This window comes from Brachyistius frenatus, unplaced genomic scaffold (genome assembly GCF_029030835.1).
Source record: "Brachyistius frenatus isolate BFR_SWC_R1_liver_20210118 unplaced genomic scaffold, ASM2903083v1 Contig_23, whole genome shotgun sequence".
Lineage (NCBI taxonomy): Eukaryota > Metazoa > Chordata > Actinopteri > Embiotocidae > Brachyistius > Brachyistius frenatus.
In genome coordinates, this window is record NW_027210622.1 from 1,825,468 (window position 1) to 1,850,103 (window position 24,636).

General features: G+C 40.4%; 1 protein-coding gene and 1 long non-coding RNA gene across 6 annotated transcripts in view; both read right to left on the reverse strand.

The window, feature by feature from the left end:
• Window positions 1-9,378: 9,378 nt before the first annotated feature.
• On the reverse strand, window positions 9,379-11,146 carry LOC138620273 (uncharacterized). Its single transcript, XR_011310866.1, has 2 exons — window positions 9,944-11,146; window positions 9,379-9,848 (listed from the first exon to the last, which is right to left on the reverse strand). It is a non-coding gene; the product is annotated as an uncharacterized lncRNA (long non-coding RNA).
• Window positions 11,147-11,899: 753 nt separating this feature from the next.
• Window positions 11,900-24,636, reverse strand: part of palm3 (paralemmin 3) — a 31,971-nt gene continuing 19,234 nt past the window's right edge. For 4 of the 5 annotated variants that reach the window (XM_069697313.1, XM_069697314.1, XM_069697315.1 and 1 more), the window contains 7 exons: window positions 23,694-23,746; window positions 23,032-23,112; window positions 18,731-18,858; window positions 18,315-18,387; window positions 15,967-15,997; window positions 15,188-15,235; window positions 11,900-13,955 (listed from right to left, as the gene is read on the reverse strand). In XM_069697313.1, coding sequence (XP_069553414.1) covers window positions 12,928-13,955; window positions 15,188-15,235; window positions 15,967-15,997; window positions 18,315-18,387; window positions 18,731-18,858; window positions 23,032-23,112; window positions 23,694-23,738 — 1,434 coding nt within the window. In that variant the 5' untranslated portion in view covers window positions 23,739-23,746 and the 3' untranslated portion in view covers window positions 11,900-12,927. The remainder of the gene's footprint in view (window positions 13,956-15,187; window positions 15,236-15,966; window positions 15,998-18,314; window positions 18,388-18,730; window positions 18,859-23,031; window positions 23,113-23,693; window positions 23,747-24,636) is intronic. The other variant, XM_069697317.1, reaches the window with a different exon arrangement.

The window sequence follows — 24,636 nt, forward strand, 5'->3', positions numbered from 1 at the left end:
TGTCCAAAAAACCCAAATCAAAACAAAAAAGCAAAAACATGGATTGCTTGAACTGTCTGCTGTGTTACATCAGGCGATACGTCTGTGAAATGTCAACATTAAAAGAGGACATAAATAGAAGCAGGACAAAATAAATCCCTTCATGCCATGCTCTATTGACAGCATTCAAGGGTTGATTTAAGGCCTCCCCAGCAATGTACTGCGCTGTCATGGATGCTGGTGAAGAGCTATGTGTATCACAAAACAGGGGGAAAAAAAAAATTGCAAAGTATGCAAGCAAAAATTAAACACCACTACAAACAGACTAATTGGAACCAAACCAAACTATTGTGCAGCAGTACAATACACAGAGGCCGAGGAGTCTCAAACAACCATGCTTGCATGCAAGGCTGCCACCACTTGGACTCCATTAGCCCAATGGCAGCCCCAGAAAGATACAAAGCAAAGAAACGGCCCAAACAATTCAGTATTACAGATACACTGAAACCTAACAAGTGTGGGAATAAAATAGTGTCTGGCTCCTTTAAAAGTATGTCTGGTAGAAAATATATTAAAAAAAACCAAATTAATATACAAAGGGAAACTTAAAACAATTACAAACTATTGCAAAGTAGAAATAAATGAAATACCTTCCAAGCATGAAAGTGAGCCCCATCCTCCCAGTTAGAGACATGCATGTGCCTGGAGATTATTTATTAACATAAAAAGTTAATATTATAATAAAAGGACAATTTCTTTGCCCAAATTTAATTTAATATTCAAAGCTAAAAGGCAAATTTTATATTTCTATTGATTCACTATACAAAAAAACCACGTAAGGAAGGAGAAAAAAATCCAATCTGCACCAGGCACCCACTGACGGTGTTGTAATCTTTTACATACTGTGTGATTTAAAATCATGCGTCGATGCCACTCATGACTTTTGGCCCCCCTGTCTTCTCAGTCTGAGGTACTGCTGCTGCTGTCGGTTGGCTCTCAGGCTGTTCTGGACAAAGCGCCTTGGTAGGATCCATCACAACAGGTTCAGGCAGCTGGTAACACTTCAGCTGAGCTCCGAACTCCTCCATCTCCGTCCGCTCCACCTCCCTCCTCCTGCTCAGCAGGTACAGGTCCACAGAGTGCCTCCTCCTTGACTTCACAATCCACTGCATCACCACACAGTCCGGACAGGACGTGTGGAGGAAAGAGCCGGTGAGGTTGAAGCGATTCCCCACATCAAATGTAAAGGTGCTGCCCTCCACTGAGATGTTGTAGGCCAATGACTGGCATTGTTCACCGAAGCGGTTGATCTGGGTGTAAGAGAAGGTGGAAGTTTCACTGGAGTTGGAGAAGTACATGGTGATGCTGTCTCTTAGTCTGAGGGCCTCCAGTGATGGTGGGTGGTTGAGACTGCCTGCAACTAAAGCCCATCTGCCCTGGAAATCATGGAGAGCCAGCTTGTCCAGAGGGTGGACCAATTCTTCACAGACCAGAGGAGCTGAATGGCTCTGAGACATCACACACAGCATAGTGACAGCACACACGGCAAACATGTCTCTATATGTTGACATTTCACAGATTCTCTTTTAATATCTAGTCTTTGCTTTCTGTTCCGTGTGCTCGACTGTTACTTCTGACCAAGAGTGGAACTCACATGGAGGCATGTCCATTTTTATAGAACAACCTTCATCAAGAAATTCCACTTTTGCAACACAGAGCAGGTTCGTTGTCCATTATGTAACCGTGGATTCCATTATGTGCAATTTCAAGGACTTTTCATTATTGATTAGTTTCATGATTCTGAACATAGTTAGAACCAAAGTACAACAGGGCAGGCAAACAAATAAGATAAGCCGTGCTGCAGTCTAAAGAGTGATTGAAGGGTGCCATACCTCATATTCAGTAATACCTACATTAAATTAGGTTTTGGATATTTGTAATGCAAAAGCCTATTTCCTGTCTTAACAGTTTAATCTTTCAGTCCTTCCGTCCCTCTGGTTTCTCTTCATTTTGAGCTGCTGGATCGCTGGTGGTCTGCTCTGGACAAAGCTCCCGGGTAGGATCCATAATATCAGGTGGAGGCATGTTCAGACACTCCACCTGAGTCAAGAACTCCTCCATCTCCCTCTGCTTCAGCTGTCTCCTCCTGCTAAACAGGAAAAAGTCCCTTAACTGAAATTTGTCCTTCTCCAAAACCCTGCGTACCATCAAACAATCTGGACAGGATGTGTAGAGGATGGACCAGGTCAGCTTGATGAAGTTGTCCAAATTAGAGGTAAAAGTGTTGTTTTCTGATGTGAAGTTGTGAGACAGATAATAGCACCGGTCATCCAAACGGCTGGCCTGGGTGTACGAGTAGACAGACATTTCAGTGGAATTGGACAAGTACACGGTCACGCTGCCTCTGGGTTTCAGGTCCTCCAGTGTGTAGGGGAGAGTCGTACTCCCTGCAACTAAAGCCCATCTTCCCTCCAAACCACGAGGATCCAGCTGCTCCAAAGGCTGAACCAGGACTTCACAGGCCAATGGTGCTGACTGGCTCACAGACATCATATCGAGGAGGGTGACGGAAAACACAACAAACACTGAAATCATACTTTTGTGGTAGGATTTTCTCGTCACCTCTTTATTCTTGTTGTTATGTTATACTGTATGTCTCACCATGAATGGGCCTTATTTTAAAGTACGATTTTAAATAACACTATTGCAACACTGTCAGTAAAAGTTATCCATTATCCATGAGTACACTCCATTATTGTGCAATCAAATAAAGTTAGATTATTTTGGGAATGATCAATGTTTGAACTGAAATAACTCCATTCATCTTTAAACATGCAGCCTCGTCTTTCCCGTGTTGGAGTAATCACACACAGATTTAAAAAGCATATAGAAGTTATGTGAAGTTATGTGTTAAAATATTTGGGCAGTTTGGTTTTGAAATGATTAACCAGCATTATTGCTGATGTTTGAGTAATCAAAGTAATCGATTAATCAATCAGTTATTTTACATTTAATGGGGCTATAATCAACTTGTTGTATGTATATCTTGCATATTGAAGGTGTTCAGGTGATGTTGCCTTCCAGTGTCTCATTGTGAGTCTGATCATGGCACCAACATGAATGCTGGGTGTGTAGGAAATGTTGGAGGAGACAAGAACTGGAGAAATAAATGCTTGAGCTGTCTCTCAGTTTGAAGAGCTGCAGGTGTGCTGGATCACTCAAACTGCCTGCAACCAAAGCAACCATCTGCCCTCCGAATGATGAGCAGCCAGCTGATTCGAAGCCTGAACCTGAACTTTACAGGCCAGAGGAGAGTGACGGCACACATTTTCTGTGTTGAAACCATATGGCCGTACATTGACTCAGTTGTAGTGTGTAAAAGTGTCATGTGGATACCTGAACTGGTGCAAACAGATCGTGACTTTAGGCCATACATTTCACTAATAACAGTACCTTCATGGGAGACACCAAGCTGCTGCACACTGGCACATTCATACATCTTTTTTAATTTACAATTGCTAAATTCAATTCTAAAGAAGGTTGTTCGGTTCTTATAACACTGAGCATGTGAGAGAACAGAGTCCCTTCTCAGGGATTGCGAAATAATAAAAAAAATGTTTTAAGCAGTGATACTCATTCGCTTGAAACTTTGCTTGTTTTTATCCACTTTTGGTCCACTAATAGACACATAATAGAAAGGTAACCTCAAAACTTTTTTCCTGTGTTTGGGTCTGAAGTAAAAACTTCTGTTTGTCCTGGAATAAAAAGTAGACATTTATAAATGTTGACAAAATGTTCATCTTCAGATTAGAGCCAAACAGAGGTATAAAAATAATGGTTCAAAAACCAAAAAATTACACAACGCTGGAATGGTATAGAAGGCTTTAAAAATACTAAGGACATGTATTGTACAACTAAACTTGGGCTATAAGAGGGAGGCCTACATTTGAAAACCATTGGCAGGGAAAGTGTTGTAGAAATTGCAAATATGATTCACAGATCAAACAAATCAGGGAGTTATGTTGTCCTCCAAAATGTGTTTGCTGTAGTTGCATCTTAATGTTGAAATATTGTAATAATGAGACTAAGAGTAAATACGACAAAAATACACATCTTTATGCGGAATGTAAAAGGTCTTATTCGAAAATTATTTTTAAAATCTAAATAAAGAATGAATGCAAAAAATGTATTCATTCCCACAAAACAAATCTGTTAATCAGTTTATTAAAAACTATTTATCTATAACAGGCCAAGCATGCTCAAATCTGTTTTTTAATCACATCACATAATTCTTGAGTGATGTATCAATTCTAGTTTTACATGATCTCTATAGTAATGCAAAACATCTGGCACTGAATTCAAAGAATTAAATGAAGTGACTGTCACAATGCATTTTATTAAAACCTATTATTAAACTCTTTTCTCTCTTTTTCTTCATTCTGCAATAAGGATACTGTTTGCTTAAATTACAATAGAGACATGGAACCCTTGAATCCAGTCCAGCCCTGTGTTGGTCTGAAGGCTGATTTAAGGATAGCATGCTTTGTTGACTTTTAATCACTGCATATTCATCATTAACTGAAGACGTTGCAAAAATACCAACGAAAAGCCCAATTTAACATTTGCACAAAGCATTCACAGGTAATTAATTAGCATTTTTTTTTTTTTTACCCAATGTGACAATATATTATAAGCAGGATTGTCTTAGGCCTTCTGTCCCTCTGTCTTTGCTTCAGTTTCAGCAGCTGGGTCGCTGGATGTCTGATCTGGGCAGAGTTCCTTGGTAGGATCCATTTCAACAGGTGGAAACATGCTCAGACAGTCCGCCAGGGTCCTGAACTCCTCCATCTCATTCTGCTCCACCGCCCGTCTCCTGCTGAACACGTACACGCGCAGGACTTTCTTTAACTCGTTGTCAAACTGCATCAAAGCACAATCAGGACAAGATGTCTTGAGGAAGGTCACAGAGATGTTAAACTGATCAAAGTTGTAGCCGCTGCCCTCCAGTGTGATGTTGGACTGCGAATATTGACAGCTGTCATTAAAACTGATGTTTCGTCTGAGGAAAAGTTTAGAGGCGTCGCTGGAATTGACAAAGTTGACGCTGGCACTGTCTTGAAGCTTGAATTTTTCCATGTATGCTCGATCGCTCATAATGCCTGCAACCAAAGCCCATTTGCCCTCCAGATGACGAGGCTCCAGTTGGTCCAAAGGCTGGACCAGGTTTTCACAGGCTGGAGGAGCTGAATGGCTCACAGACACCCAGCAGAGGAGAGTGATGACAAACACGGCAAACATGTCTTTATAATATGCTATCTGTTGTGTTCAGATATAAACTCTGTTACAATGTAAAGTCAAACTGAGAAGGAGACAGCTAAAGCAGCTGGTTTAAAACCCTCCAGTTTCACAATACTGCCAGTTCTCGGAAGCAGAATGTATGTTTATTTTGTGATTGTGAAATAAAGGAATACTTTGACCACTGTGTCTGTTTACATTTAACTGTAGTTGCATCTCTGTGTATGTGTGGTACTGATGATTCACATGTAGGTGTCTTTCAAATTTAATTGTATCATTTCTATTTGACAAATTATTGGAAAAATCCAGTTTTTCTTGGAATGATTTTCTAAACTGTAAATATACAGGCAGTACACGCTGCAGATGGATTTGCACACAAATTGTTAATATTTGTGTTGATAGTACGTACTGTAAAAGAAACTGTTTAACTTAGTGTATTTATTGATATAGCCTCAGGCAGACAAAAAAAATAGTCTGAGTAAAACCTTTTGCATACTGTAAGTCTGTGTGAGTCAACTTGTGCAAATGATGGTATGAAAGTAGGGTGCAAAATATATACACTCAAACACATAAATAAAGCCTTTAAATAAATAAAGTGAAAATCATGTTCATGTAGATTAATATTGATGTTAAAACAATCAAAGCTTCAAATTAAATAATATCAGAGGAAAAATTCAACTTATAAACTCAACAGATTCAACCTTAAACTCTTTCATTGGCAAGTTTTTTTCATCCCATTTAAATCCAATTTTGTTTTTATCAAATTGAGCTCTCTGAGACAGAGTACAGTATCGGTGGGGCAGGAAAGACCAAAGCACATTTCACACAGCTACAAACAGACATGCTTCACACATGAATATGACAGGGGGACCTATATGTAGACTTGATAACCCTAATGACTAATAAGGCCATGTGGCTTTTTGCAGTTAATTAATAGCCAAAATTAAATGTTAATTAGGAATTGTTTATTGAGGGAGGATAATAAAGTTTAGATTACAGTGACACGTGGCTGAATGAAGACTCTTGTGCCAATGCTGACATTACCTTCAAAGCTGTAGAGGTGAACTTGTTGGAAAACAGTTGCTCAGCATAAAAACAGAAAAATTATTTTAAGATCCTTAAAAGTTATTTTCAGTACAAACTCATTTGAAAAATAAAACTTACAAAGTTAATTTTGGATTAACTTTTTATTTAATTTCTCAGTGAGAGCATGACATCATGTGACTTTAAAAATATAATGTTGGCAAATACAAGTACATTTAGTATATTTCCAATGGTGTGTTCAATAAGTTGTATGTTCTTCTAAATATAAAATTAGAATTTATAAAAATTCCTGGTCGTCAGAAAGCTTGAATTTTTTTTAAATTAGTTGAACACCAGATTTCCTCAGGAGGTTGTGTCTTAAAAATGAATGTACTTTCGTTGAAAAGAAAAGCTGAGATTGTATCCAACACACAACCTCCCTACAGGGATTTTGACATATTTACAAAATTCGAATGAGCTATGGATTTCAGTTCTTCTGTCCCTCTGCTTTCTCCTCCGTTTGAAGTGCTGGATCGCTGACCATCTCTTCAGGACAAAGCTCCTTTGTTGGATCCATCACAACAGGCGGAGGCATGTTCAGACACTCCACCTGAGCTCTGAACTCCTCCATCTCCTTCTGCTCCAGCTGTCTCCGCTTGCTAAACAGGTAAAAATGCTGTCGCTTCCCATTGTCTACATCACAGCTCAACAGTATGCAGTCAGGACAGGATGTGCGGATGAAAGTTGTGGTAACGCTGCCGTTGTCAAAGGTGAAGCTGCTGCCTTCCAGGGAAATGTTGTAGGATGAAGAGTAGCACTCGTTGTCTGAACGCATACTGCGACTGAAGGAGATGTTGTCTTCACCGGCGTTGCTGGAGAAGTGAGCAGAGGAACTGTCTCTATGTCGTAATCGCTCCATGAAAGGAAGGTAGCTCAGACTGCCTGCAACCAAAACCCATCTGCCCTCCAGATGTTGAGGATCAAGTTGACTCACAGGCTGAACCAAGTCTTCACAGGCCAGAGGAGCTGAGAGACTCACAGACATCAAGCAGAGGAGGATGGTGGCATATACAGCTAACATGCTGCTGTCTATTGAATTGCTTGTTGGGAGATTTATATCAAGTCTCAGTTAGTTTCTACTGCTTAGGTTGGTTTTCTTGTTATATAGTTTTTTGAAAGACATGGTTTCAAAATAGTGAAAATACCAAAGTACAAAGTCCCACTTTCAACTGGGGTTTCTGTCATTATGACATAAACTGGCCTAAGACCTTTGATTATTGACACAGATTCTGTTATGCCTGAACTAACACTGTGGGTATACTTCATTGATTTAATACTATTCATCCATTAATGTTATATGCTATAGTTATCTACACATATGTGGTGTAGTGTATACTCTTATGTTAATAATAAGGCAGAACATGCGCTGTATTTGTTGTCTGTGGTTGACCAGGTCGCACTGCCTAATGTCTTGCTCGGGAAATTCTTCAAATTTGACACAAACGTTTATGTGGACTCAAGGATGAATTGATTACATATTGGTGGCCAAAGGTCAAAGGTCACAGTGACCTTAGAAAACACAGTTGTGGCCATAATAAACTCGTACACTAATTATGAAAAAAGCGTTGCACAAATGTGCATTGGGATGACATGATTGATGACATGTTATATCCAAAAGTCAAAGATCAGGTGCTCTGTGACATCATGATGTTCTGCAAAAACCCTTTTCTGGCCATCATTCACAACTCAGGAACAGAATGACTGTGACCATATTTCACTTTTGTCAGAAACTGGATTGATGGTGTCCACCTTGAAACTGTACTGATTGTTTTGATCTTCTGTGCTGTCAGGTTGAAGATGTGTGTGAAGCATCAACGCTTTAGAAGTTGTAGCTTCCTTGCAGCTACATCCATATTGGAAGTATTGTCTACTGTCATGGCTACAACTTTGTTCTGTATCAGAATTAGCTTTATTGACTAAATTCCTTCAAAGTCTCCACTACAAATATTTTATGAGTCTGGACAGATATGAATGTAAACTGCAACTTGCCTGGTTGGTGGAGGCAAAAAACTGTGAGGTGCTACTTCTATTGTTTTGTTAAAAATGAAACAATAGATGATTTTACCTGAGATTATATGTTTTTGTAATTTATTTTCAATGCTTTAAAGTTATTTAAGAATGTAAAAATAGTTACATTTCACAACAACATGAAGGGAACAACTATTTCTTTGTTGCAGTGCATGAAAAGGGCTGTTTCTTTATTTGATATTTTCTTTATTATCACTGTACCCTCAATCTAAGCATGGTGTCATGTGTATAGCCCACATTTACAGGCTTCTCAATTAAAATTAAATTAGCTGAAACCTAAAAAAATGTTTTCCTGGAGACTGGAATTTTCAATAAAGATTTTGAATTATTGGCATGAGCTTAGATTAATAGAGCTGATACCTATTCAAGGCTATCTTTTCAGCTAACAAAGCCCATAGCAGACTGACAAGTTTCTATAACCTTTTTCTAAAGTATAAACTGCGATTTTACATTTCCTGTTCTACCTCCTCCGCTTTTTGTTATATATACAAAATTATCTTATCAGTCTCAATCAAGTCAATTCTTAAGAATGTGCATGAGTAGTTAAAATCATTGCCTTCCCATGCTGAAGTCTTTGCAAACGGATTTTCTATCCTGTAAATTATTTCCTGACTGAAGGATGAAATTTTCTGTGGCACAAGCCGCTCAGTAGTCAGGACAGCGTGTCTAAGGTATGAATGACCTTTCTGTGTGGAGTTTGTTCTCTGTGTGCCTGCGTGGGTTTTATCTGAGTGCCCTGGCTTTCTCCCACTGTTCAAAGACATGCGTGTTGGGTTAATGTGTGATTCAGAACTGGCCGTGTAGTCTGAATGTGAGTGCGAATGGGTGCCTGTCTTTCTGTTTTGACATCGTGATGGACTAGCGAGCTGTCCGTGGAAGACCCCGTCTTAGCTGAGACAGGCTCCAGCCACCCTGCGTCCCCTGTTCAGACTAAAGCGGGTATAGATGATGTACCTTCAAATTAGCTGAAAAACCAAAACCTCTTTTCAAAAATTTGCATCTTAAAATGTTTTTTATTTCAAGTGAAAGAATAGTTAAAAAGTTCAGAATTACAGGTGTAATATTTCCAATACATGACCTTTAATCTGTTACAATCTGGGACATGTCAAAAACATATCAGAGAAAGTCAATTCAATCAAATCTTTCAGTATTTTTTTAAGGATGTGTTCAATCCAATGAGGCCTGTTAATCCTTCTTTCACTTCAGGACAAAGTTTCTTTGTAGGATCCATCACAATAAGTGGAGGCATGTTCAGACACTCCACCTGAGACATGAACTCCTCCATCTCATTCTTCTCCAGCTGTCTTCTCTTGCTGAACAGGTAGACCTCCATTGTCTTGTAACCAGGGGACTCTATGTCCAAGGTTATCACCGCACAGTCTGGACAGGACGTGTTTAAGAAGGTCGCAGTCATGTTGAAGCCGTTCACCTTCATCTCAAAGACGTGGCTCTCCATTGACACCCTGGTGGAATAATAGCCACAATTGGAACCAACAAGGTTGACCTGGGTGTATGAGGAGTTGTATAAATAAATAGTCACACTGTCTCTTCTTCTCACATCGTCTGCAGTTGCTCTGTCTTTCAGGCTGCCAGCGACTAAGGCCCATCTCCCCAGAAAATCACGAGGTTCAAACTCATCAAAAGGTTGCACCAACTTCTCACAGGCCAGAGGAGCTGAATGTCCCACAGACATCAAACAGAGAACGGTGAGAAATACAGCAAACATGCCTCTGTCCGTTGGATTGTTGTTGGGCTAATTAAGGTGCAATGTGGTGTCTCACAGAGAATGCATCTAGTAAAGAAGCTTTGCTGTGGAGTTATAGCTATTTCAAACCTTTAGTTTGGCAATATCCCAAAGAAGATAGTTACCAGCCCACATGTGGATTTAAGGCTTGTGAAATAAAAGAACATTTTAGGTAATGAGTGACATTTTGTTTACACTGGTTGGCTCTGTCCTGCCTGAGGTCCTGATTAGTCAGGTAGTAATATAGAGTTTATCAAATAAAATGAAAACACTTACACACACACCCATGGTTTGTACTTATGTACTTAATATTAAGTGTTCATACTGAAATAAATGCAACTATATTTGAAGAATAAGTGCTCTGTGATTACAAGCTGTATGCACTCCTTTTTTAATTTGTTGTGATGAACACATATTTCAACCAGAGAAGGAATAAAAACACTTTTAAAACCTCATTTGTTCTTTGTTTAGCCTAGAGTATTGCAAAGTCCTTGTTTATTTGTGAAAATTTATGAATTGTGCCATCAGATAATATATGTAACGGCTTCAAACTAAATGAGATTCAAACCCACATCTTTGAGAATGAAGGTCTTCCCTGTATGAGAGCTGTGGCACACAAGCAAATAATATGTGCTGATACTATAAAACACCATCAGCTGGAGGTAATGGTTACATGTCCACTTTTACAAAACAATTCCAGTGAGCGAGTCCTTTTTCCATTTCATTGATTTAATATTTTGCAGCACTTGGGCAAAGATGAATTTGGATTTCAATTTAGAGCTGAAGAATTAGCGGTGTGAGAGTAGGTTGACCACTATCCACCTCCTGTCTAGTTTAGACGGGTACTATGCTCCTCATGCAATGATTTTTTTTTTTTAAATCCCATTGTTGTTGGACGGGAACCCCCTGAGAGCTCTCAGCTCAGCAGGACTTATTTTCAATTACCGGACGCACTACAGCATCCTTTTCCCTAAGGACCTCACTGTTAGCCGTGGAACTAACAAAAGAGCTGCTCGAGACTCCATATATTTGCATAAGTGGAGAATGTTTGAGACATATTGCAGGGTGTCCGGGCTCATCCTCGTGAGCTCCATGATGCATCCCTTTCTGCAAAATTTTACGCGAGGTCATTGTTATTTCTCTTCTTTTCCTTCTTTTTAAATTAAAGCTGCATGTCTATGAACTCTTGAAACCGGTGTAATATACAGAAATGATTCCACTTTTAAAAGATTTCACAGTTTGTTTTCAGCAGATTGTGCAGGAGACAAAATAGTAAAAAGGAATACAAAATATAAAGTCATCTAAATGGAGCTGAAGTGATTAGACTGTATGTCGTAACATTTAAAACTTTTAAACCCAAGTTTTGTGTCTTGGGAGGGACATGTTTTCGGTCTTGTTTAGAGCACCGGTATCACCTCATTCACTGAATCTTGTCACTGAAGCTGACATCGTTGCAGAAAAACATGGCTCGGTCCACATAGATATTGCAAACATAACTTGTTGAAACCTTGAAGGTCTTCTTCACCTTAAAACTGCGAAGAGCACTTTCCTATTATAATAGTAACTCATGTGGGTTAGACACATGTTTTATGTTATGGTAAGAGAACAGAAATAAGTTCTCTGTTAGGATCTGGTGCCACTGGAATAAAGAAACAACATTATGAAACTACGTTAAACATTATTCTGTTGTTTTTCTTGCATGAGGCAATGTTGGGGTTTTGAGCTTAGACCCATGTTTGAAGAACAGAAATGCTGGATGAACATCAAGTATTTCAAATGGTGTATCACAAATGTCAGTTTAATCATTAAACCATTCACCAATCGTTTCAAAGCTCACAAAGTCCACATGCTTTCTGTATACAGTGTCTGCTGTACATCCACACGCAGAGCTATGCGAGAAGCTCTGGAGCCTCTCCTCTAAAGCACATGTGGTAAAAATGCAAAATTCATATTTTGAAGTATTTTAAAATAATTTCTCATTTAAAATTGACCACCATTTAATATGGCCGACAAAATATTCAATGGTGCACGCTGTTCATAAATTAGACTATTTCATGTTGTTAGTTTTATACTGGGAAAACCTGTAATACAGAGTAAATAAAAATGTCCAGACCCTATAGTGTACTTGGATTAATCAAAATATCTAATACAATCAATAAAATAATTCAGCTTTAAAGTCATTAAATTAGACTGATATGCTCCCTGAAACTTTCCAGATCTTTGCACTTTTCCAGTTACATCTCATATTTAGCTTTTAAAAATCAGCAAAATGAATAACACGTGTAGCTACAACAAATTTAAAATAATACATATGAAGTTACTTTTCTGTCAACTGCATCTTAAATGTGGGTTTTTATTGTAGATTTTCTGGCTCATCTGCTTACCAAGAAAATTTCATTAAACTGAAACAGTGTTTAAAAAAACACCTCATGTTTTGGTCCACGTGGTGTGAAGAGAGTATAAGAGTTTAGTCCCGGGTGGTGAGTTCCTCAAGTCATTTAAAAACTATCAAGTTCAGTTCATAAGTGCAGTCCCTTCTAGCTGGACAGAGCTTCCTTCCTGTTGCAGTATCAAAGACTGAGGATGAGGAACTTTCAAGATGACAAATGGAATGTTGGCAGACGATGGTGGAGGAAAGCAGAGCAGCTTGTGGACATACCGATTCAAAAGAAGAGATTGATGCAGAAAATAAGGAGAATGGGGAAGGATTGTGTTATGAATTGAACAGCAGAGGGACAGGCTGAAGGATGTTGGCAGGCTGAGGAGGTTGAGAGGAAATGAGTGTACTGAGAGGGCATTTACATGACTGAGCAGCACTGGCAGGTTTTTTGTTTGGGTGGCTCACTCTCCGCTCCCTGGCCAGCTCTGGTTGGGCTCTGAGTCTCTGGGCTGGCTGGGCCGTTAGCTCCTGCTGGCTCTGCCTTGGTGTTGGGGACTTTGTCTTTCAACAGAAGGGGTTCTTGCTCCCCAGGCCCTGCTTCTGTCCTGTGGTTCTCTTTAGGATCAGCCAAGGGAACATCCTGGAACTGACCAGGCAGACAGGCAGGGTCTTGGGCCTTTAATTTTGCCTCGGCTCCCTCTGGTGCTGCTGATACTTCACTCTCGGCCTCTACCTCGAGACTGACAGGGGAGGGTTGCGCCTCAGAGTAGACGGGCACCAAAGCCACCGTAGTGCCCTCTAGAGCATTGGCTTGGGACTGCAGATACACAGAGGGTGTCTCATCCAATTGTATGTCCTGGCCTTCAGCTTCAGTCTCTCCATCTCTATTTCCATTTGCCTTTATGCTCCCCTGCTCGTCCGCATCTCCAGATTCTGGTAGTGCCTCTGTAGTGAGTTCAGTCGCCTCACTTTTCTCTGGTTCTGTGAAACGTTCTGGAGCCGTTTCCGGTTTTACTTCCTTCTCCACAGCGTCCCCTCCATCTTTGCCTGTTTCTGGATTTGGCTGAGTGGTTTTGTCAGGCTGCATGGACTCCTGCTGATCTTCCTGGGATAGGAGCTCTTCCGGTAAATCATCCCCGTCATCTGTGATGATCACACATTCTGCTCTCATCACCAGAGTCCCCTCTTCTTCCTCATCCTCCTCCTCCTCGGTAATGTTGACATTTGGAACCTGACCACACCCCTCCACAGAAACTACAAACCCCGGTTCCAACTTCATGCTAATGACATCCTCAGTGGCTCCGATTGGTCCGTTCGTGGGTAACGGATTATTCTGCTCTGCAGCCTTGTGATTTGCCTCCATGTCTCCACCACCATTGGTTAGGATGACTGCAGTTTCATCCAGTAGTGGGATTTGGTTTAGTTTCACTTCATCGTCAGTTGTTTCTGAAGAAAATAACAAATAAATATCACTAACTGTCAGCAAAGATGTTACATCACGTATATTTAAAAGGTTAGTCCTATTCATTCATTAAATATTCATGAATGATCCATAATTTCATTATCACTGAGTATTATCTTCCATTGCGGTTGTTATAGATGCTCCTTTACTTGATTGCAATTAAATGTTGCTTTGCCACCAATAGGTCAGAGTTCAATATAGCCAGTTGTACTGCTGTTTAAACGTGCCCTACCATCTATAAATCTTAATGCATTAGACAGAAAAGTAATTCATCTCTGCTCTTTTAGAAAATGCAGAGACTAATAACAGATAACACTGTTTTAGCTGCAGGCCATGAAGTGTATTCTAATGAATGGAGGCATCTGTTTGTTGAAGAGCAGAAAGAAGCAACCATATTAAATGGATATGTATTGTATCATAATGGGGTAAGGGAGAAGATATAGCTACAAAAAAAAGAGCTTAATATAAAATTCTTTAAACCTAGGCTAGGTAATGAGACAAAGAAGCAATGGTTTATTAAACAATTACACACAAAAGAAGAAAGTGAACAGCTGTTAAAGTGGAGCGGGCATTAGACGCAAAATAAGATTATACAGTCTGGACAGGAAAGTTAAAAGTTATAGACTGGGTGATTTAAATACAAATGGATAGTTTGATATCGTTCTAAACTCTCTTTCTACTTGAGTAACTTGAGTAGCATCCCATCTGACGTGTCCATGTACTCGCTGCCCTCTAAAAGTGCAAGTTATGCACTTGGTTGCCTATTAGCATAAATTTATATTCAGACCTTTATTCAACATGTGTAAATATTCATTAGAGCATATATGATATTTTTGTGAAGTATCGGTCTGCCTGTGTCACACCTGCTAATGCTAATTTCTGAAGATCAGTATAGTACAATGCCCTTAGACAAGTAGTGTACACCTATAGGGGATTTCATGGTCTTTGAAGAGGAGGTGTAAGAATTAACAAGAGAAAGAATGGAGAGCAAAAAGATGTTTTCTGGGTCAAGGTGATGACAGAGATGTAGATATAAGCCTATAAATGTATTTAATGTGATGAGATTAATGGATGATGGTGGTACTCTGTTGAGATGCAGGTGTGTGTGTGTGTGTGTGTGTGTGTGTGTGTGTGTGTGTGTGTGTGTGTGTGTGTGTGTGTGTGTGTGTGTGTGTGTGTGTGTGTGTGTGTGTGTGTGTTTTAGGACATGATTCACCTGATGTTGCATTGTTTTCTCCATTCTGCAATACATCAACGGTCATTTCTGAGGACAAAACAACGTGATTAACAGACTGCGTTGTTTTAAGAATGAATCATGAAGTGCTCCACGATTAAGTACTGATTCATCAGAAAGTGAAACCATTAAATATACTGCACCTTTAAATCTACATACAAGAAAATAAGATGCACATGTAAGTGAACACTGAAGACAAAACTACAGTGTGGCTTAATCAATACACCTGTGCTTCCTTGGATAACCTGTCTTGTCAGAACATCAACATACTGTACAGGGGCAACTACAAAGTCCTGACTAAGAACATCCTTCTTTTCGTATTCATTTACATTTCATTGCATGCAAACAGAGAAACATGGGAAGAAGTCCAAGCATTAAACAAATGAAATCTAATCGATAAGTACTGATGTAATTAAGTAAGAGCAGCAGTAGAAGCGCAGGTGTTGACAAACAGTCGGTGGCAGCCACAAAAGGGTGTCTGCATGTAATAACGGGCTGAAAGGCACAGGGCAGGAGACCATGTGAGTGAAGAAAGAGGCAGGCAGAAGGATGAAAACGATGTATCACCCAGCACTCTGTTACATACTCTGGACGTTAGCACTTGTCAAATCCTCAGAAAATGGTCATGCTAACTATACAGTGTAAAACTTAAATCAATCTATCATTTTCTTTCATAAGAAGCTAATGACATGCAGTTTTCTAAAAGGTCCTTTGTAACTTTAAATTTTCTTTGTACCGAAGGATCGTCTGATCCCACTTACCTGCTGCAGCCTCGGTCACCTTCACAGCCTTCTGTTGGGTAAAGAGGGAAAGAGGAGGAATTCAATTTACTGTTACTCAAACGGTGAAACTGTTTTTGATGTGTTGCCTGAACCTCTGGTGTATTTTAGGAGGTGCATCGACACAGGAAGCAACAAATGAAATGCAAATACCAAAACAACACACAAAAAGAAACAAGCCAGAATAAATTCAATGAAAAATACAGTATATCCTCAAGTTGTCTGCAGTGGTTAACGTTTCTAACCCACACTCTAAACAGCTGAGATAAACACACACAGACTAAATTACTTCACTTCAGCCACGCAGATGGAGAGAGGGCCACAGCTTTATTCCTGGTCACAAGGAGGAGTGATTGAGCTGAAAACTTAAAGTGACACTGTTTGATTTTGAAATTCACAAAAAGAAAATAATTTTTCATAAAAAAAAAAACTATACTGATTTCCAAGCAATAAAAAATAGTATGGAAAACAAGTCTTGGTTCAACAATAACATGATGGAAAGAAAAGCGTATATTTCTGAACATACTTGGAGATGGCATCTGCAACACTGTGCATTAGTTGCTGTGTTCAAGTGGCAGTTTGATGTGGGAACGTCATTTTTCTGTGAATACCATTCTGTTTGGTGGAGGAATGCTACGAAGTTTTCTGGATTTTATTCAGTGGACTTAAGAGTCTAGCTTGACACTGTTTGTAACCCCATTTATAGTCAGACGCATCCCAACTGCTTTCTTTCATGTATCAGCCCAAAAAGCAGCTTGTTTTTTGGAAGCAGGTCGATTTTTCTGAGCTTTTGCTTTCGGGGGGAAAAGCATCAACTAGTTAGAATGTGTGGAGGAGGAACAGCTGTCACAACACAACTCGTAATGACAATGTTGACTGTCTCCAGCCACCCGGTAGTATAGGACAAAGGGTACGTAACAAAATGTATCCTCTTTTGTCAAGAGAGGAAGAGCAGGACAAGATTGTCATCACTGGATGATGTGGAATCATTTTTCTGAAGAATGAGCTGTAGCAACTGTATGTTTTTTTTTTAACAACTTTCACCCCGCTGCTGGTATGAATAGTGTTAATGCAAAACATTCACTGGCCAGTATTTTGCATTTTTGGGTCCTTTATTTGTCACTTCCCTGGTGTGTAAATGCCGTCAGTGTGTTGTTACTAGAGCTAAGCTCCATACAGCAGCAACTGGACTGTATATTCCAGTGTGTGTGTGACAATAATATAGAATGTCACATTAGTGGAATATATTCATGTGTTGAGTAACTCCATAACTGCCGGTTGCCGTGGACTGAGTTGTCGCCCTTGTTTAGGAACGACCTCGTCAATCAGTCATTGTAAAGCTAGCTTTTAACAACTGCACTTTAACCCATGAATGCTGTGTGTTCAGATTATAACTCAATGCTGGCTTGACATGGGTGGACGGAGTGATTGCTGTTATCTATTGAGAAAATGACCGTGTTCTTGTCATGACAGATTGATAGGCATTTTTCCAGTACTGTCCACTCCTTCGACTGGGAGCCCAGATGTAAAATGATGAATATGACGAACATGAAGTAATGGTGTTTACTGTACAGTATGTGTACTTGTGCAGATTCAATAACCTCAACATGTCATCACAATTCTTGGCTCATAAGTGTGATGCACTCAAAACACTGTAAAAAGTGTGTGTTTGATTTGACAGATTTTATCTGTCATTTGCTGTCAGTGTGCCCAAGAGAGCAAAGAATTGCTGGTCTGGTCTATTTAGAGAGCTTAGTTTCCACACAAAGGATGGGGTCATACATTCACAAAGTCTCCCCCATCACAGCCAGCACAGCAAATCGGCAGTAAAAGCGAATAAAAATAGAATCCTCTGTTTCTATCTGAAGCTGATTTTAGCTGAACTCCAAGGTTGAGATGACTATAAAGATCACTGGTGAAGTGAGGTAAACATACTGCTGCTTGGCTTGAAGTGAAACAATAATTCCAGAGTGGATCAAGTGTTGTACTGTTTATGTAACAGGGCTGTGTACATTCATATGGTTCCTGCTTTTGAACAAGAGGTGCTACATCAAAGGTACATTAAGAGAGGAAATGCATTATGCATGAAAAAAAGCCACAGACAGAAGTTGTGGGAAATGTTCTGCCTAATGGAAGATGATGGAGCAAGCTTGTTCAACACACATTTAAACTCCCTTTGTGTCCACAGAGTAAGTGGGTGAGTGTGAGTGTGTGTGTGTGTGTGTGTGTGTGTGTGTGTGTGTGTGTGTGTGTGTGTGTGTGTGTGTGTGTGTGTGTGTGTGTGTGTGTGGGTGGGTGAGTGTGTGTGTGTGAGAGAGAGGATTCCACACCGTTTGGCTATCTTCCGTCTGTTCCTCCAGCTTCTCTTGCTCCTCTGCCAACCGCTGATTCTCTGACTGCAACCTGAGATGGACGGACGGACACACACACACACACACACACACACACACACAAAACCAACACATCAGAGACCATGAACAGTGCGTGTTGTAAAGTGTGGCAGAGTTTTGGACCTGAGGAATAATTAGATTGGGATCTTGGAGTGTAGTCTTTATGGACTTGACAACATTGTTCACCTCAATAAATTGTTTTTAGTCATGTGTGGCAAGTGTCCAGGTTGGATCATCCTCTCAGTCTCTGTCAGGGAGCTCAGTATTAACAGAGTTCAGATTCAGCTAACTGTTCATTGTCCTCAAGCCCAAAAATTGTGCCTGCACACACACAAGCACACACACTGTGGATTTACTTGTCAATGTGCTTTTCCATCTCCTGGGCCTGAGTGCCCCACAGAGGGGAGTGAGGGCTCTGGGTTTCCTGGGACTTTGGGGACAAGGGAGCTCCTTCCATCAACCACTGGTCCCTCAAAGACTTTCTCTGGAGTGAGAAACAGGAAGTGAGGAAGAAGAGGGAGAATAGAGAAAAGAGTGAGTCTTTCATTTCTATTGCTCTTAAGTAATATGGTTATGCTGTATCATCTATGCAAGTTCTGATAAAAAAAAAATATATGGTAACATATACTGTAAAATTATATAAATCTGTCAACTATCACAGTTCTATATTTATTACACACATTTTACACAACAGTTATACTATGGTAGCAGTCCCATTAAAAATCTGTGGTTGGCCATTGTGAGCAGCACTGCAAATCAATGAATGTAGGTGTGACAAGTAAATATTGACGATCTGTTATCATTTAAAAAAAATAGGCCATTCAAATTCATAAATAGGTTGAAATATCGAGTGATTTATTCATTGTTTATTTAATCTATTTTTGTGTTCAAAATTCATTCATTATTGTTTTATCAATCATCCGCTAAGGAGCCTGATCAGCTATCCTGAGATCGATTGCTTTTGTCTTCGCCTGCAAACTCCGGGAATTCGCGGTGTCCTCTTCGTTCCAGTAAATGAGTTCATTGAGGAAACATCACCACGTCACTCTCGTGATTATTTCTCCCCGTTTTCGGGTATGTTAAATGTTGTTTTACGGTGAAGTGTTCGTAATGATTTCCTGATGAGTCAGAGGTGACGTCATGGGTGATTATATTAGGAGTGGTCAGCATTGAAGGACCACTTTCTTGACTGACGTCCTCCTAATAAACAATAGAAATGTGAAATGAAGCGCTCTGTGCCAACTTACCGCGTTTGCATCTGACCAAGCGACTGCTGTCACGTTGCAGCAGTCTTGTTAGTTTTGTACATTTTATTTTCTGTCAAACAGTTCGGATACCTGAAGATTTCGACCCGCTCTTCTTTTATTTATCAATCTTTTTTTTGTCCACAAAAAAACAAAAAATACATCCTGCGTGATTCTGTCGAAGTGCGGCTGAACCGAACAGAAATCGGGTGAGATTTTACCTGAAAAATCCAGACTATAATGTGACGCTTGTTTCTCTCGAGCTTCCTCATCTTTTCTTTTTTTTTTTTTCTTTTAGTGTGCGTTATCTGTACTTTCAGACACTCATCAGACTCTGAAAGAGCCGCCCGGTTCATTCGTCCGCTCCCCCACGGACCCCGCTGGAATAACAAATGGTCCCGAATAACAAAACGCTGACATTTCACGCAGACGTTTACAAAAGGTGAAATACGTCATCAATCTCTAACATTAAAATGAGGCTCAAAGTAAGTCGAGACGTCTCGTCGTGTAAAACCGCCCGTTGACTCGGCTCTCGTTATCCCGTCTCCAGACGAGTTAAGGAAAGCGGCCTGTTTGGTTGTAAACTCATTATTAAGCAAATCTCTGGTAAAAAAATAAATAAATAAATAAAACAAATTGTAGATTGGTTGTATTTTTAACTCCAGCAATGTTCACGTTTTTATTTATTTTTTTAGATCTTGAAGGAACGAAGATAAAAGGGCTTCACAAAAACGGGCTAACTGTCGAATGATTTAAACGCTCGCAAATGAATGAATGAAACATGGCAGAAAGAGAAATAAAATAAAATAATAAAAACTTTCACAGTCGTCGAACTGAACGAACTCGTCGGAGTTGATTTAGCGAAGGACAGCTAACATGCTAACTGGCCTAGTTATCAATTAGCATATCAGGAAAAAATATACTTGGGGGCTAACTTCTAAAAAAAAAAAGACATAAACAAGAGTACCTACAGAAAATGGTCCAGAAAGGCAGACGGGTGATGCTTGGCAGGAGTTTGTGGCTCGCAGATTAGCGGGTGTTAAGTTAGCTCGGCGTCGTCTGTTGTTGTGTTATGAAACCGTTGCTCAGCGTGTTGAGGAGTGGTCGCCGACGGCAACAGAATGTTCAGCTGCTCGTGTCAGTTCACCGGGAGAAAGAGAAACAAAGTATCTCCTCTCCGGAGTCGCGAGTGGACTCTTGTTACCCTTCATCGTTTCATCCGAGTCTCTAAACGCCGTCCACGTTTCTGCGGTCGGCACTCGACGACGCCAATCCTACCGAACCCGACGGAAGACGATCTTTTGACAGTCTTTTAATCTTTTAATTTACAGTCCCATAAAAGGCGGAGTAGCCTACGCTGTTTTTGCGCAGGCCAATCTGTTTCAATCGGAAAAAATAAGGATGACTCTGCAAGAGTCTGAAATCTCGAGGCGACGCTTACGATGGACTGACTTGAAAGTTAGTGGCCGACACGAGGGAGTGACGGAGAGATTGTTGGACGCAGTTGGGAAAAAAAAAAGAAGAAGAATAACGGAAGATAGAGGAGCAGCGAAATGTATGGAGCGGTGGGAAATTTAAGATGGGGAAGGTAGCATCGAATCTATTTGATGAAGGTGAGGGTGATAAAAAAAAAAAAAAAAAGAAGTGAGAGACATTGACCTGTGAGTCCACGTCGCTATAGCTTTCCACTCAGTCATCCAACAGAGAGAATGAAAACATGAGTTGAGTGTGTATGTGCACTTTGTGTTTCGGTCTTATTCCTACATCACTCTTCAGTCAATAAATTCAACACGGGGAACAAAAAGCTGCTTGAGGCTTACCTCGCCCACCTAAGAGAAGACCAAACCAACTACTTTCATACTCTACAAAAACAGAAACGCACTTCTAAGTAGTTGAGATGATTATAATCTGAACATCATCTTCTGAACAGGTCGTTAAGTGTCTGACCCAATTGTTGTTTTTTTTTTGGTATAATTAAATCCTCTAAACAATGCCTCGTTCCCCCTGCTCCGTTGTTCTTTACCTTTGCGCCACTTAAGCCTTCATCAGGTGTTCCAGCCTCCCACTTGGCATCTAGCACAAACCCTGTAAAAGCTGTTTGTGGTTTGTATTTGTGACAATGACAAACGCATCCCACTCATGTGAAAAATAGTTCATTGCGGTCCACCTGAAACTACAAAAGCAACAATAGATTTAATGTTATTGAAGATATACTTTCAGTAGTAAACACTAAACTCTTGCCACCTCTAGGAAAGCTTGTCTGCAGCTCACCCTGACAGGCAGAAATAAACTGCAGGGAACTGTTAGTAAATTATATCCAGTAAAAATAACCAGGAGTGTAATTCTATCCTTTAATGAAAATCCAGTCCAAAGTACTCACGTCAGCTACACTTTGGTCTACTGTGTTCTCCCAGGTGGGGTCTGCATGCTTCTCATGTACAGTTTTACTCCCCTCCAGCTTATGGCCTCATGTCTCCAAAAGTTGGCAAATGCTATCCAAGTAGATGCCTACTTGACTATAAGCGTCACAATACCATCTCTGTGTTTTCTCCTGCAGTGCAGAACAAGCCTGGCTCTGTTCCCCTCCCTGTGCATTTAGCTAGCTGGGCAGAGCCCTCTATAAACTTCCCTTCAGGTCAGGAGCTGCATAAGCTGCTCCCTTCTAGTACATACTTGCATCTACCCAGAGGTTAGGCTCAATGTCAAAGCCAATGACTGTTCCAAGAGCTGTGATGATAATACCTCCTGTGAAAGAGCACGTATTAGAATAATAATTTAAGATGCATCTTTAAAACCTGTTCCAACTTGATTTTTGGTCTCCGAAATGCAACTCGTGCTTTGAGCACTGCGCACAAACTCACAGATCTGGTGAGTGTGTATGCAGAGCACTGCCACAAACATGCACAAACACACTTGCTGCACAAATTTCACACAATTTGAAGAATGTGCCCCAGGGCAGGACAACATAGTGGAGTAGGAAGTGGGAATGGCAGTTTGGAAATGATGTGGAAACAATGGGGCAGCTCTGTGACTTGCATAAGGTGTAAACACTCACACAAAAACTGGTTTCAACAAAGGAAGACTTGCCTCTAACCTTTCGAGAGACTGGCGGAACCAGGAAATGTGGAAGGTTGTACTCACAGTTCATGTGTGTGTATGAGTGAGAAAGATTGTATGAAAGGGAAATACATTTACAGGCAATCTGCTTGCTAACAAGCTGGAATGAGTCTACAGAGGATTTTAGCTGAGTGAAATTAGGGCTGCGTGTGTGTGTGTGTGTGTGTGTGTGTGTGTGTGTGTGTGTGTGTGTGTGTGTGTGTGTGTGTGTGTGTGTGTGTGTGTGTGTGTGTGTGTGTGTGTGTGTGTGGAAATGAATGAGGCCTTTTAGATCACTCTGAATATGCATGACAGACCTTGAGCTGCTGTAGCCTGAGCTTCTCATCCTCCATCTCTCTTCTGGCTTTGTCCTGCTCTTCCTGCAGTCGCCGCTTCTCCTGAAAAAAAAAAAAAATATATCAAAAGAAGGACGGAAATAAAAAAAAATTAAAAAAAGAGAAGGTTGCCAACATATTGAGAGTTTAAAAAGGGAGTGGGAGCAGGAGAGGTATTTTATTCAAATAAAGACAAAGGTGTATCGAAAAACTGATTACCAGACAAACATAAATGAGTTGATGTAAATAAATAAACAGAAACAAAGGAAGAGAAGAGACAGCAGAGAGTATGATATCGCTGGGGAAGAGTAAAACAAGGACACCCTGTCAACCTTTTGTCTTAAGGACACTGCCACCATTGACATTAGGTATACTTTATTTCCCATAATGCTCAAAGCACCCATCCCCATGGCAAACCGGTTTTGTTTTCGTGGGACTCTGGACACCCGGGCTCACCACACTGCACACTCAATCAATTATTTAAGAGTTACGGACAGCTCTGAGAGCACAGCTTAGTCTCATTACGCTCTCTTTCACTGTCTATGCAGATAAATGCAAGTCTGTGTGTGTGTGTGTGTGTGTGTGTGTGTGTGTGTGTGTGTGTGTGTGTGTGTGTGTGTGTGTGTGTGTGTGTGCGGACTCACAGCAATAGCTTCCAGTCGCTGTTTGTACTTATCTGCCTCATCCATCCTGGCACCTGTGACACAGCAAGAAAGGGTCGAAGGTTAGATATCAGAGGTTAAAAAAATAGAAGACAACTGCAACCTGAGATGGACACACACATACACGCGCACACACAACGTTAACAACGTGGTTTGGAAGAATGAAGACAAGCAATTCAGATGTCTGATATATCCTTAAAATCTTATCAAGAGTGATCTTTTGTTTTTTTTATGTCTTTGTGAGTGCAAAAGTGTCTGTCGTCTAAAGAGTGAAGAAGAGAATCAAACAGCATGTCTCCAAACTCCTGGAGTCCCATGCCTGCTGCATCAGAGGACATCAGAGGAAGCAGCTGTTGAATGGCGATGAGATCAGAGGCAGGATTTCAGCCTTTGCTATTTGTGAAGCGTGTAATTGAACAAGTATCACGTAGTATGAACCCTTATCTTCACAGCCGCTATGACCCACAGTCCTCACCGAAATTGTCTTCTGCCACACCCGCATTAAGCTTTTTTGTTGTCGTCATGCCACAGCCTTGGGCTAAAAAAAAACACAAGCACAGGCAGTATTTGTTTTCCCCTGCAGCTGACACTAAATGGGACAATATTTGAGTTCCCCAAAACTCAGAGGTACATAAGAAAGCACTGAGTAGAGACATACATAGAAACCAGCTCACGGCAACTCAGTCATTAGTCAGTTCCTACCATCACAAGCTACAACTCTGCTTTAAGAGGAAAACCTTCCCTCCTAAAATAAAAAATAAAAAGTCAACTTCTCAGGCAAAAAACAACTTTTATTTTTGGCCCACATGTCATTCTGCCCTGGGTGGGTTCCATAAAAAAAAAAAAAAAAAAAAAAAAAAAAAGACTTTTAATGAACAGTATCTGACTAGGGAGAATCATCAGTGAAAACAGTGTTGTTGGAAAT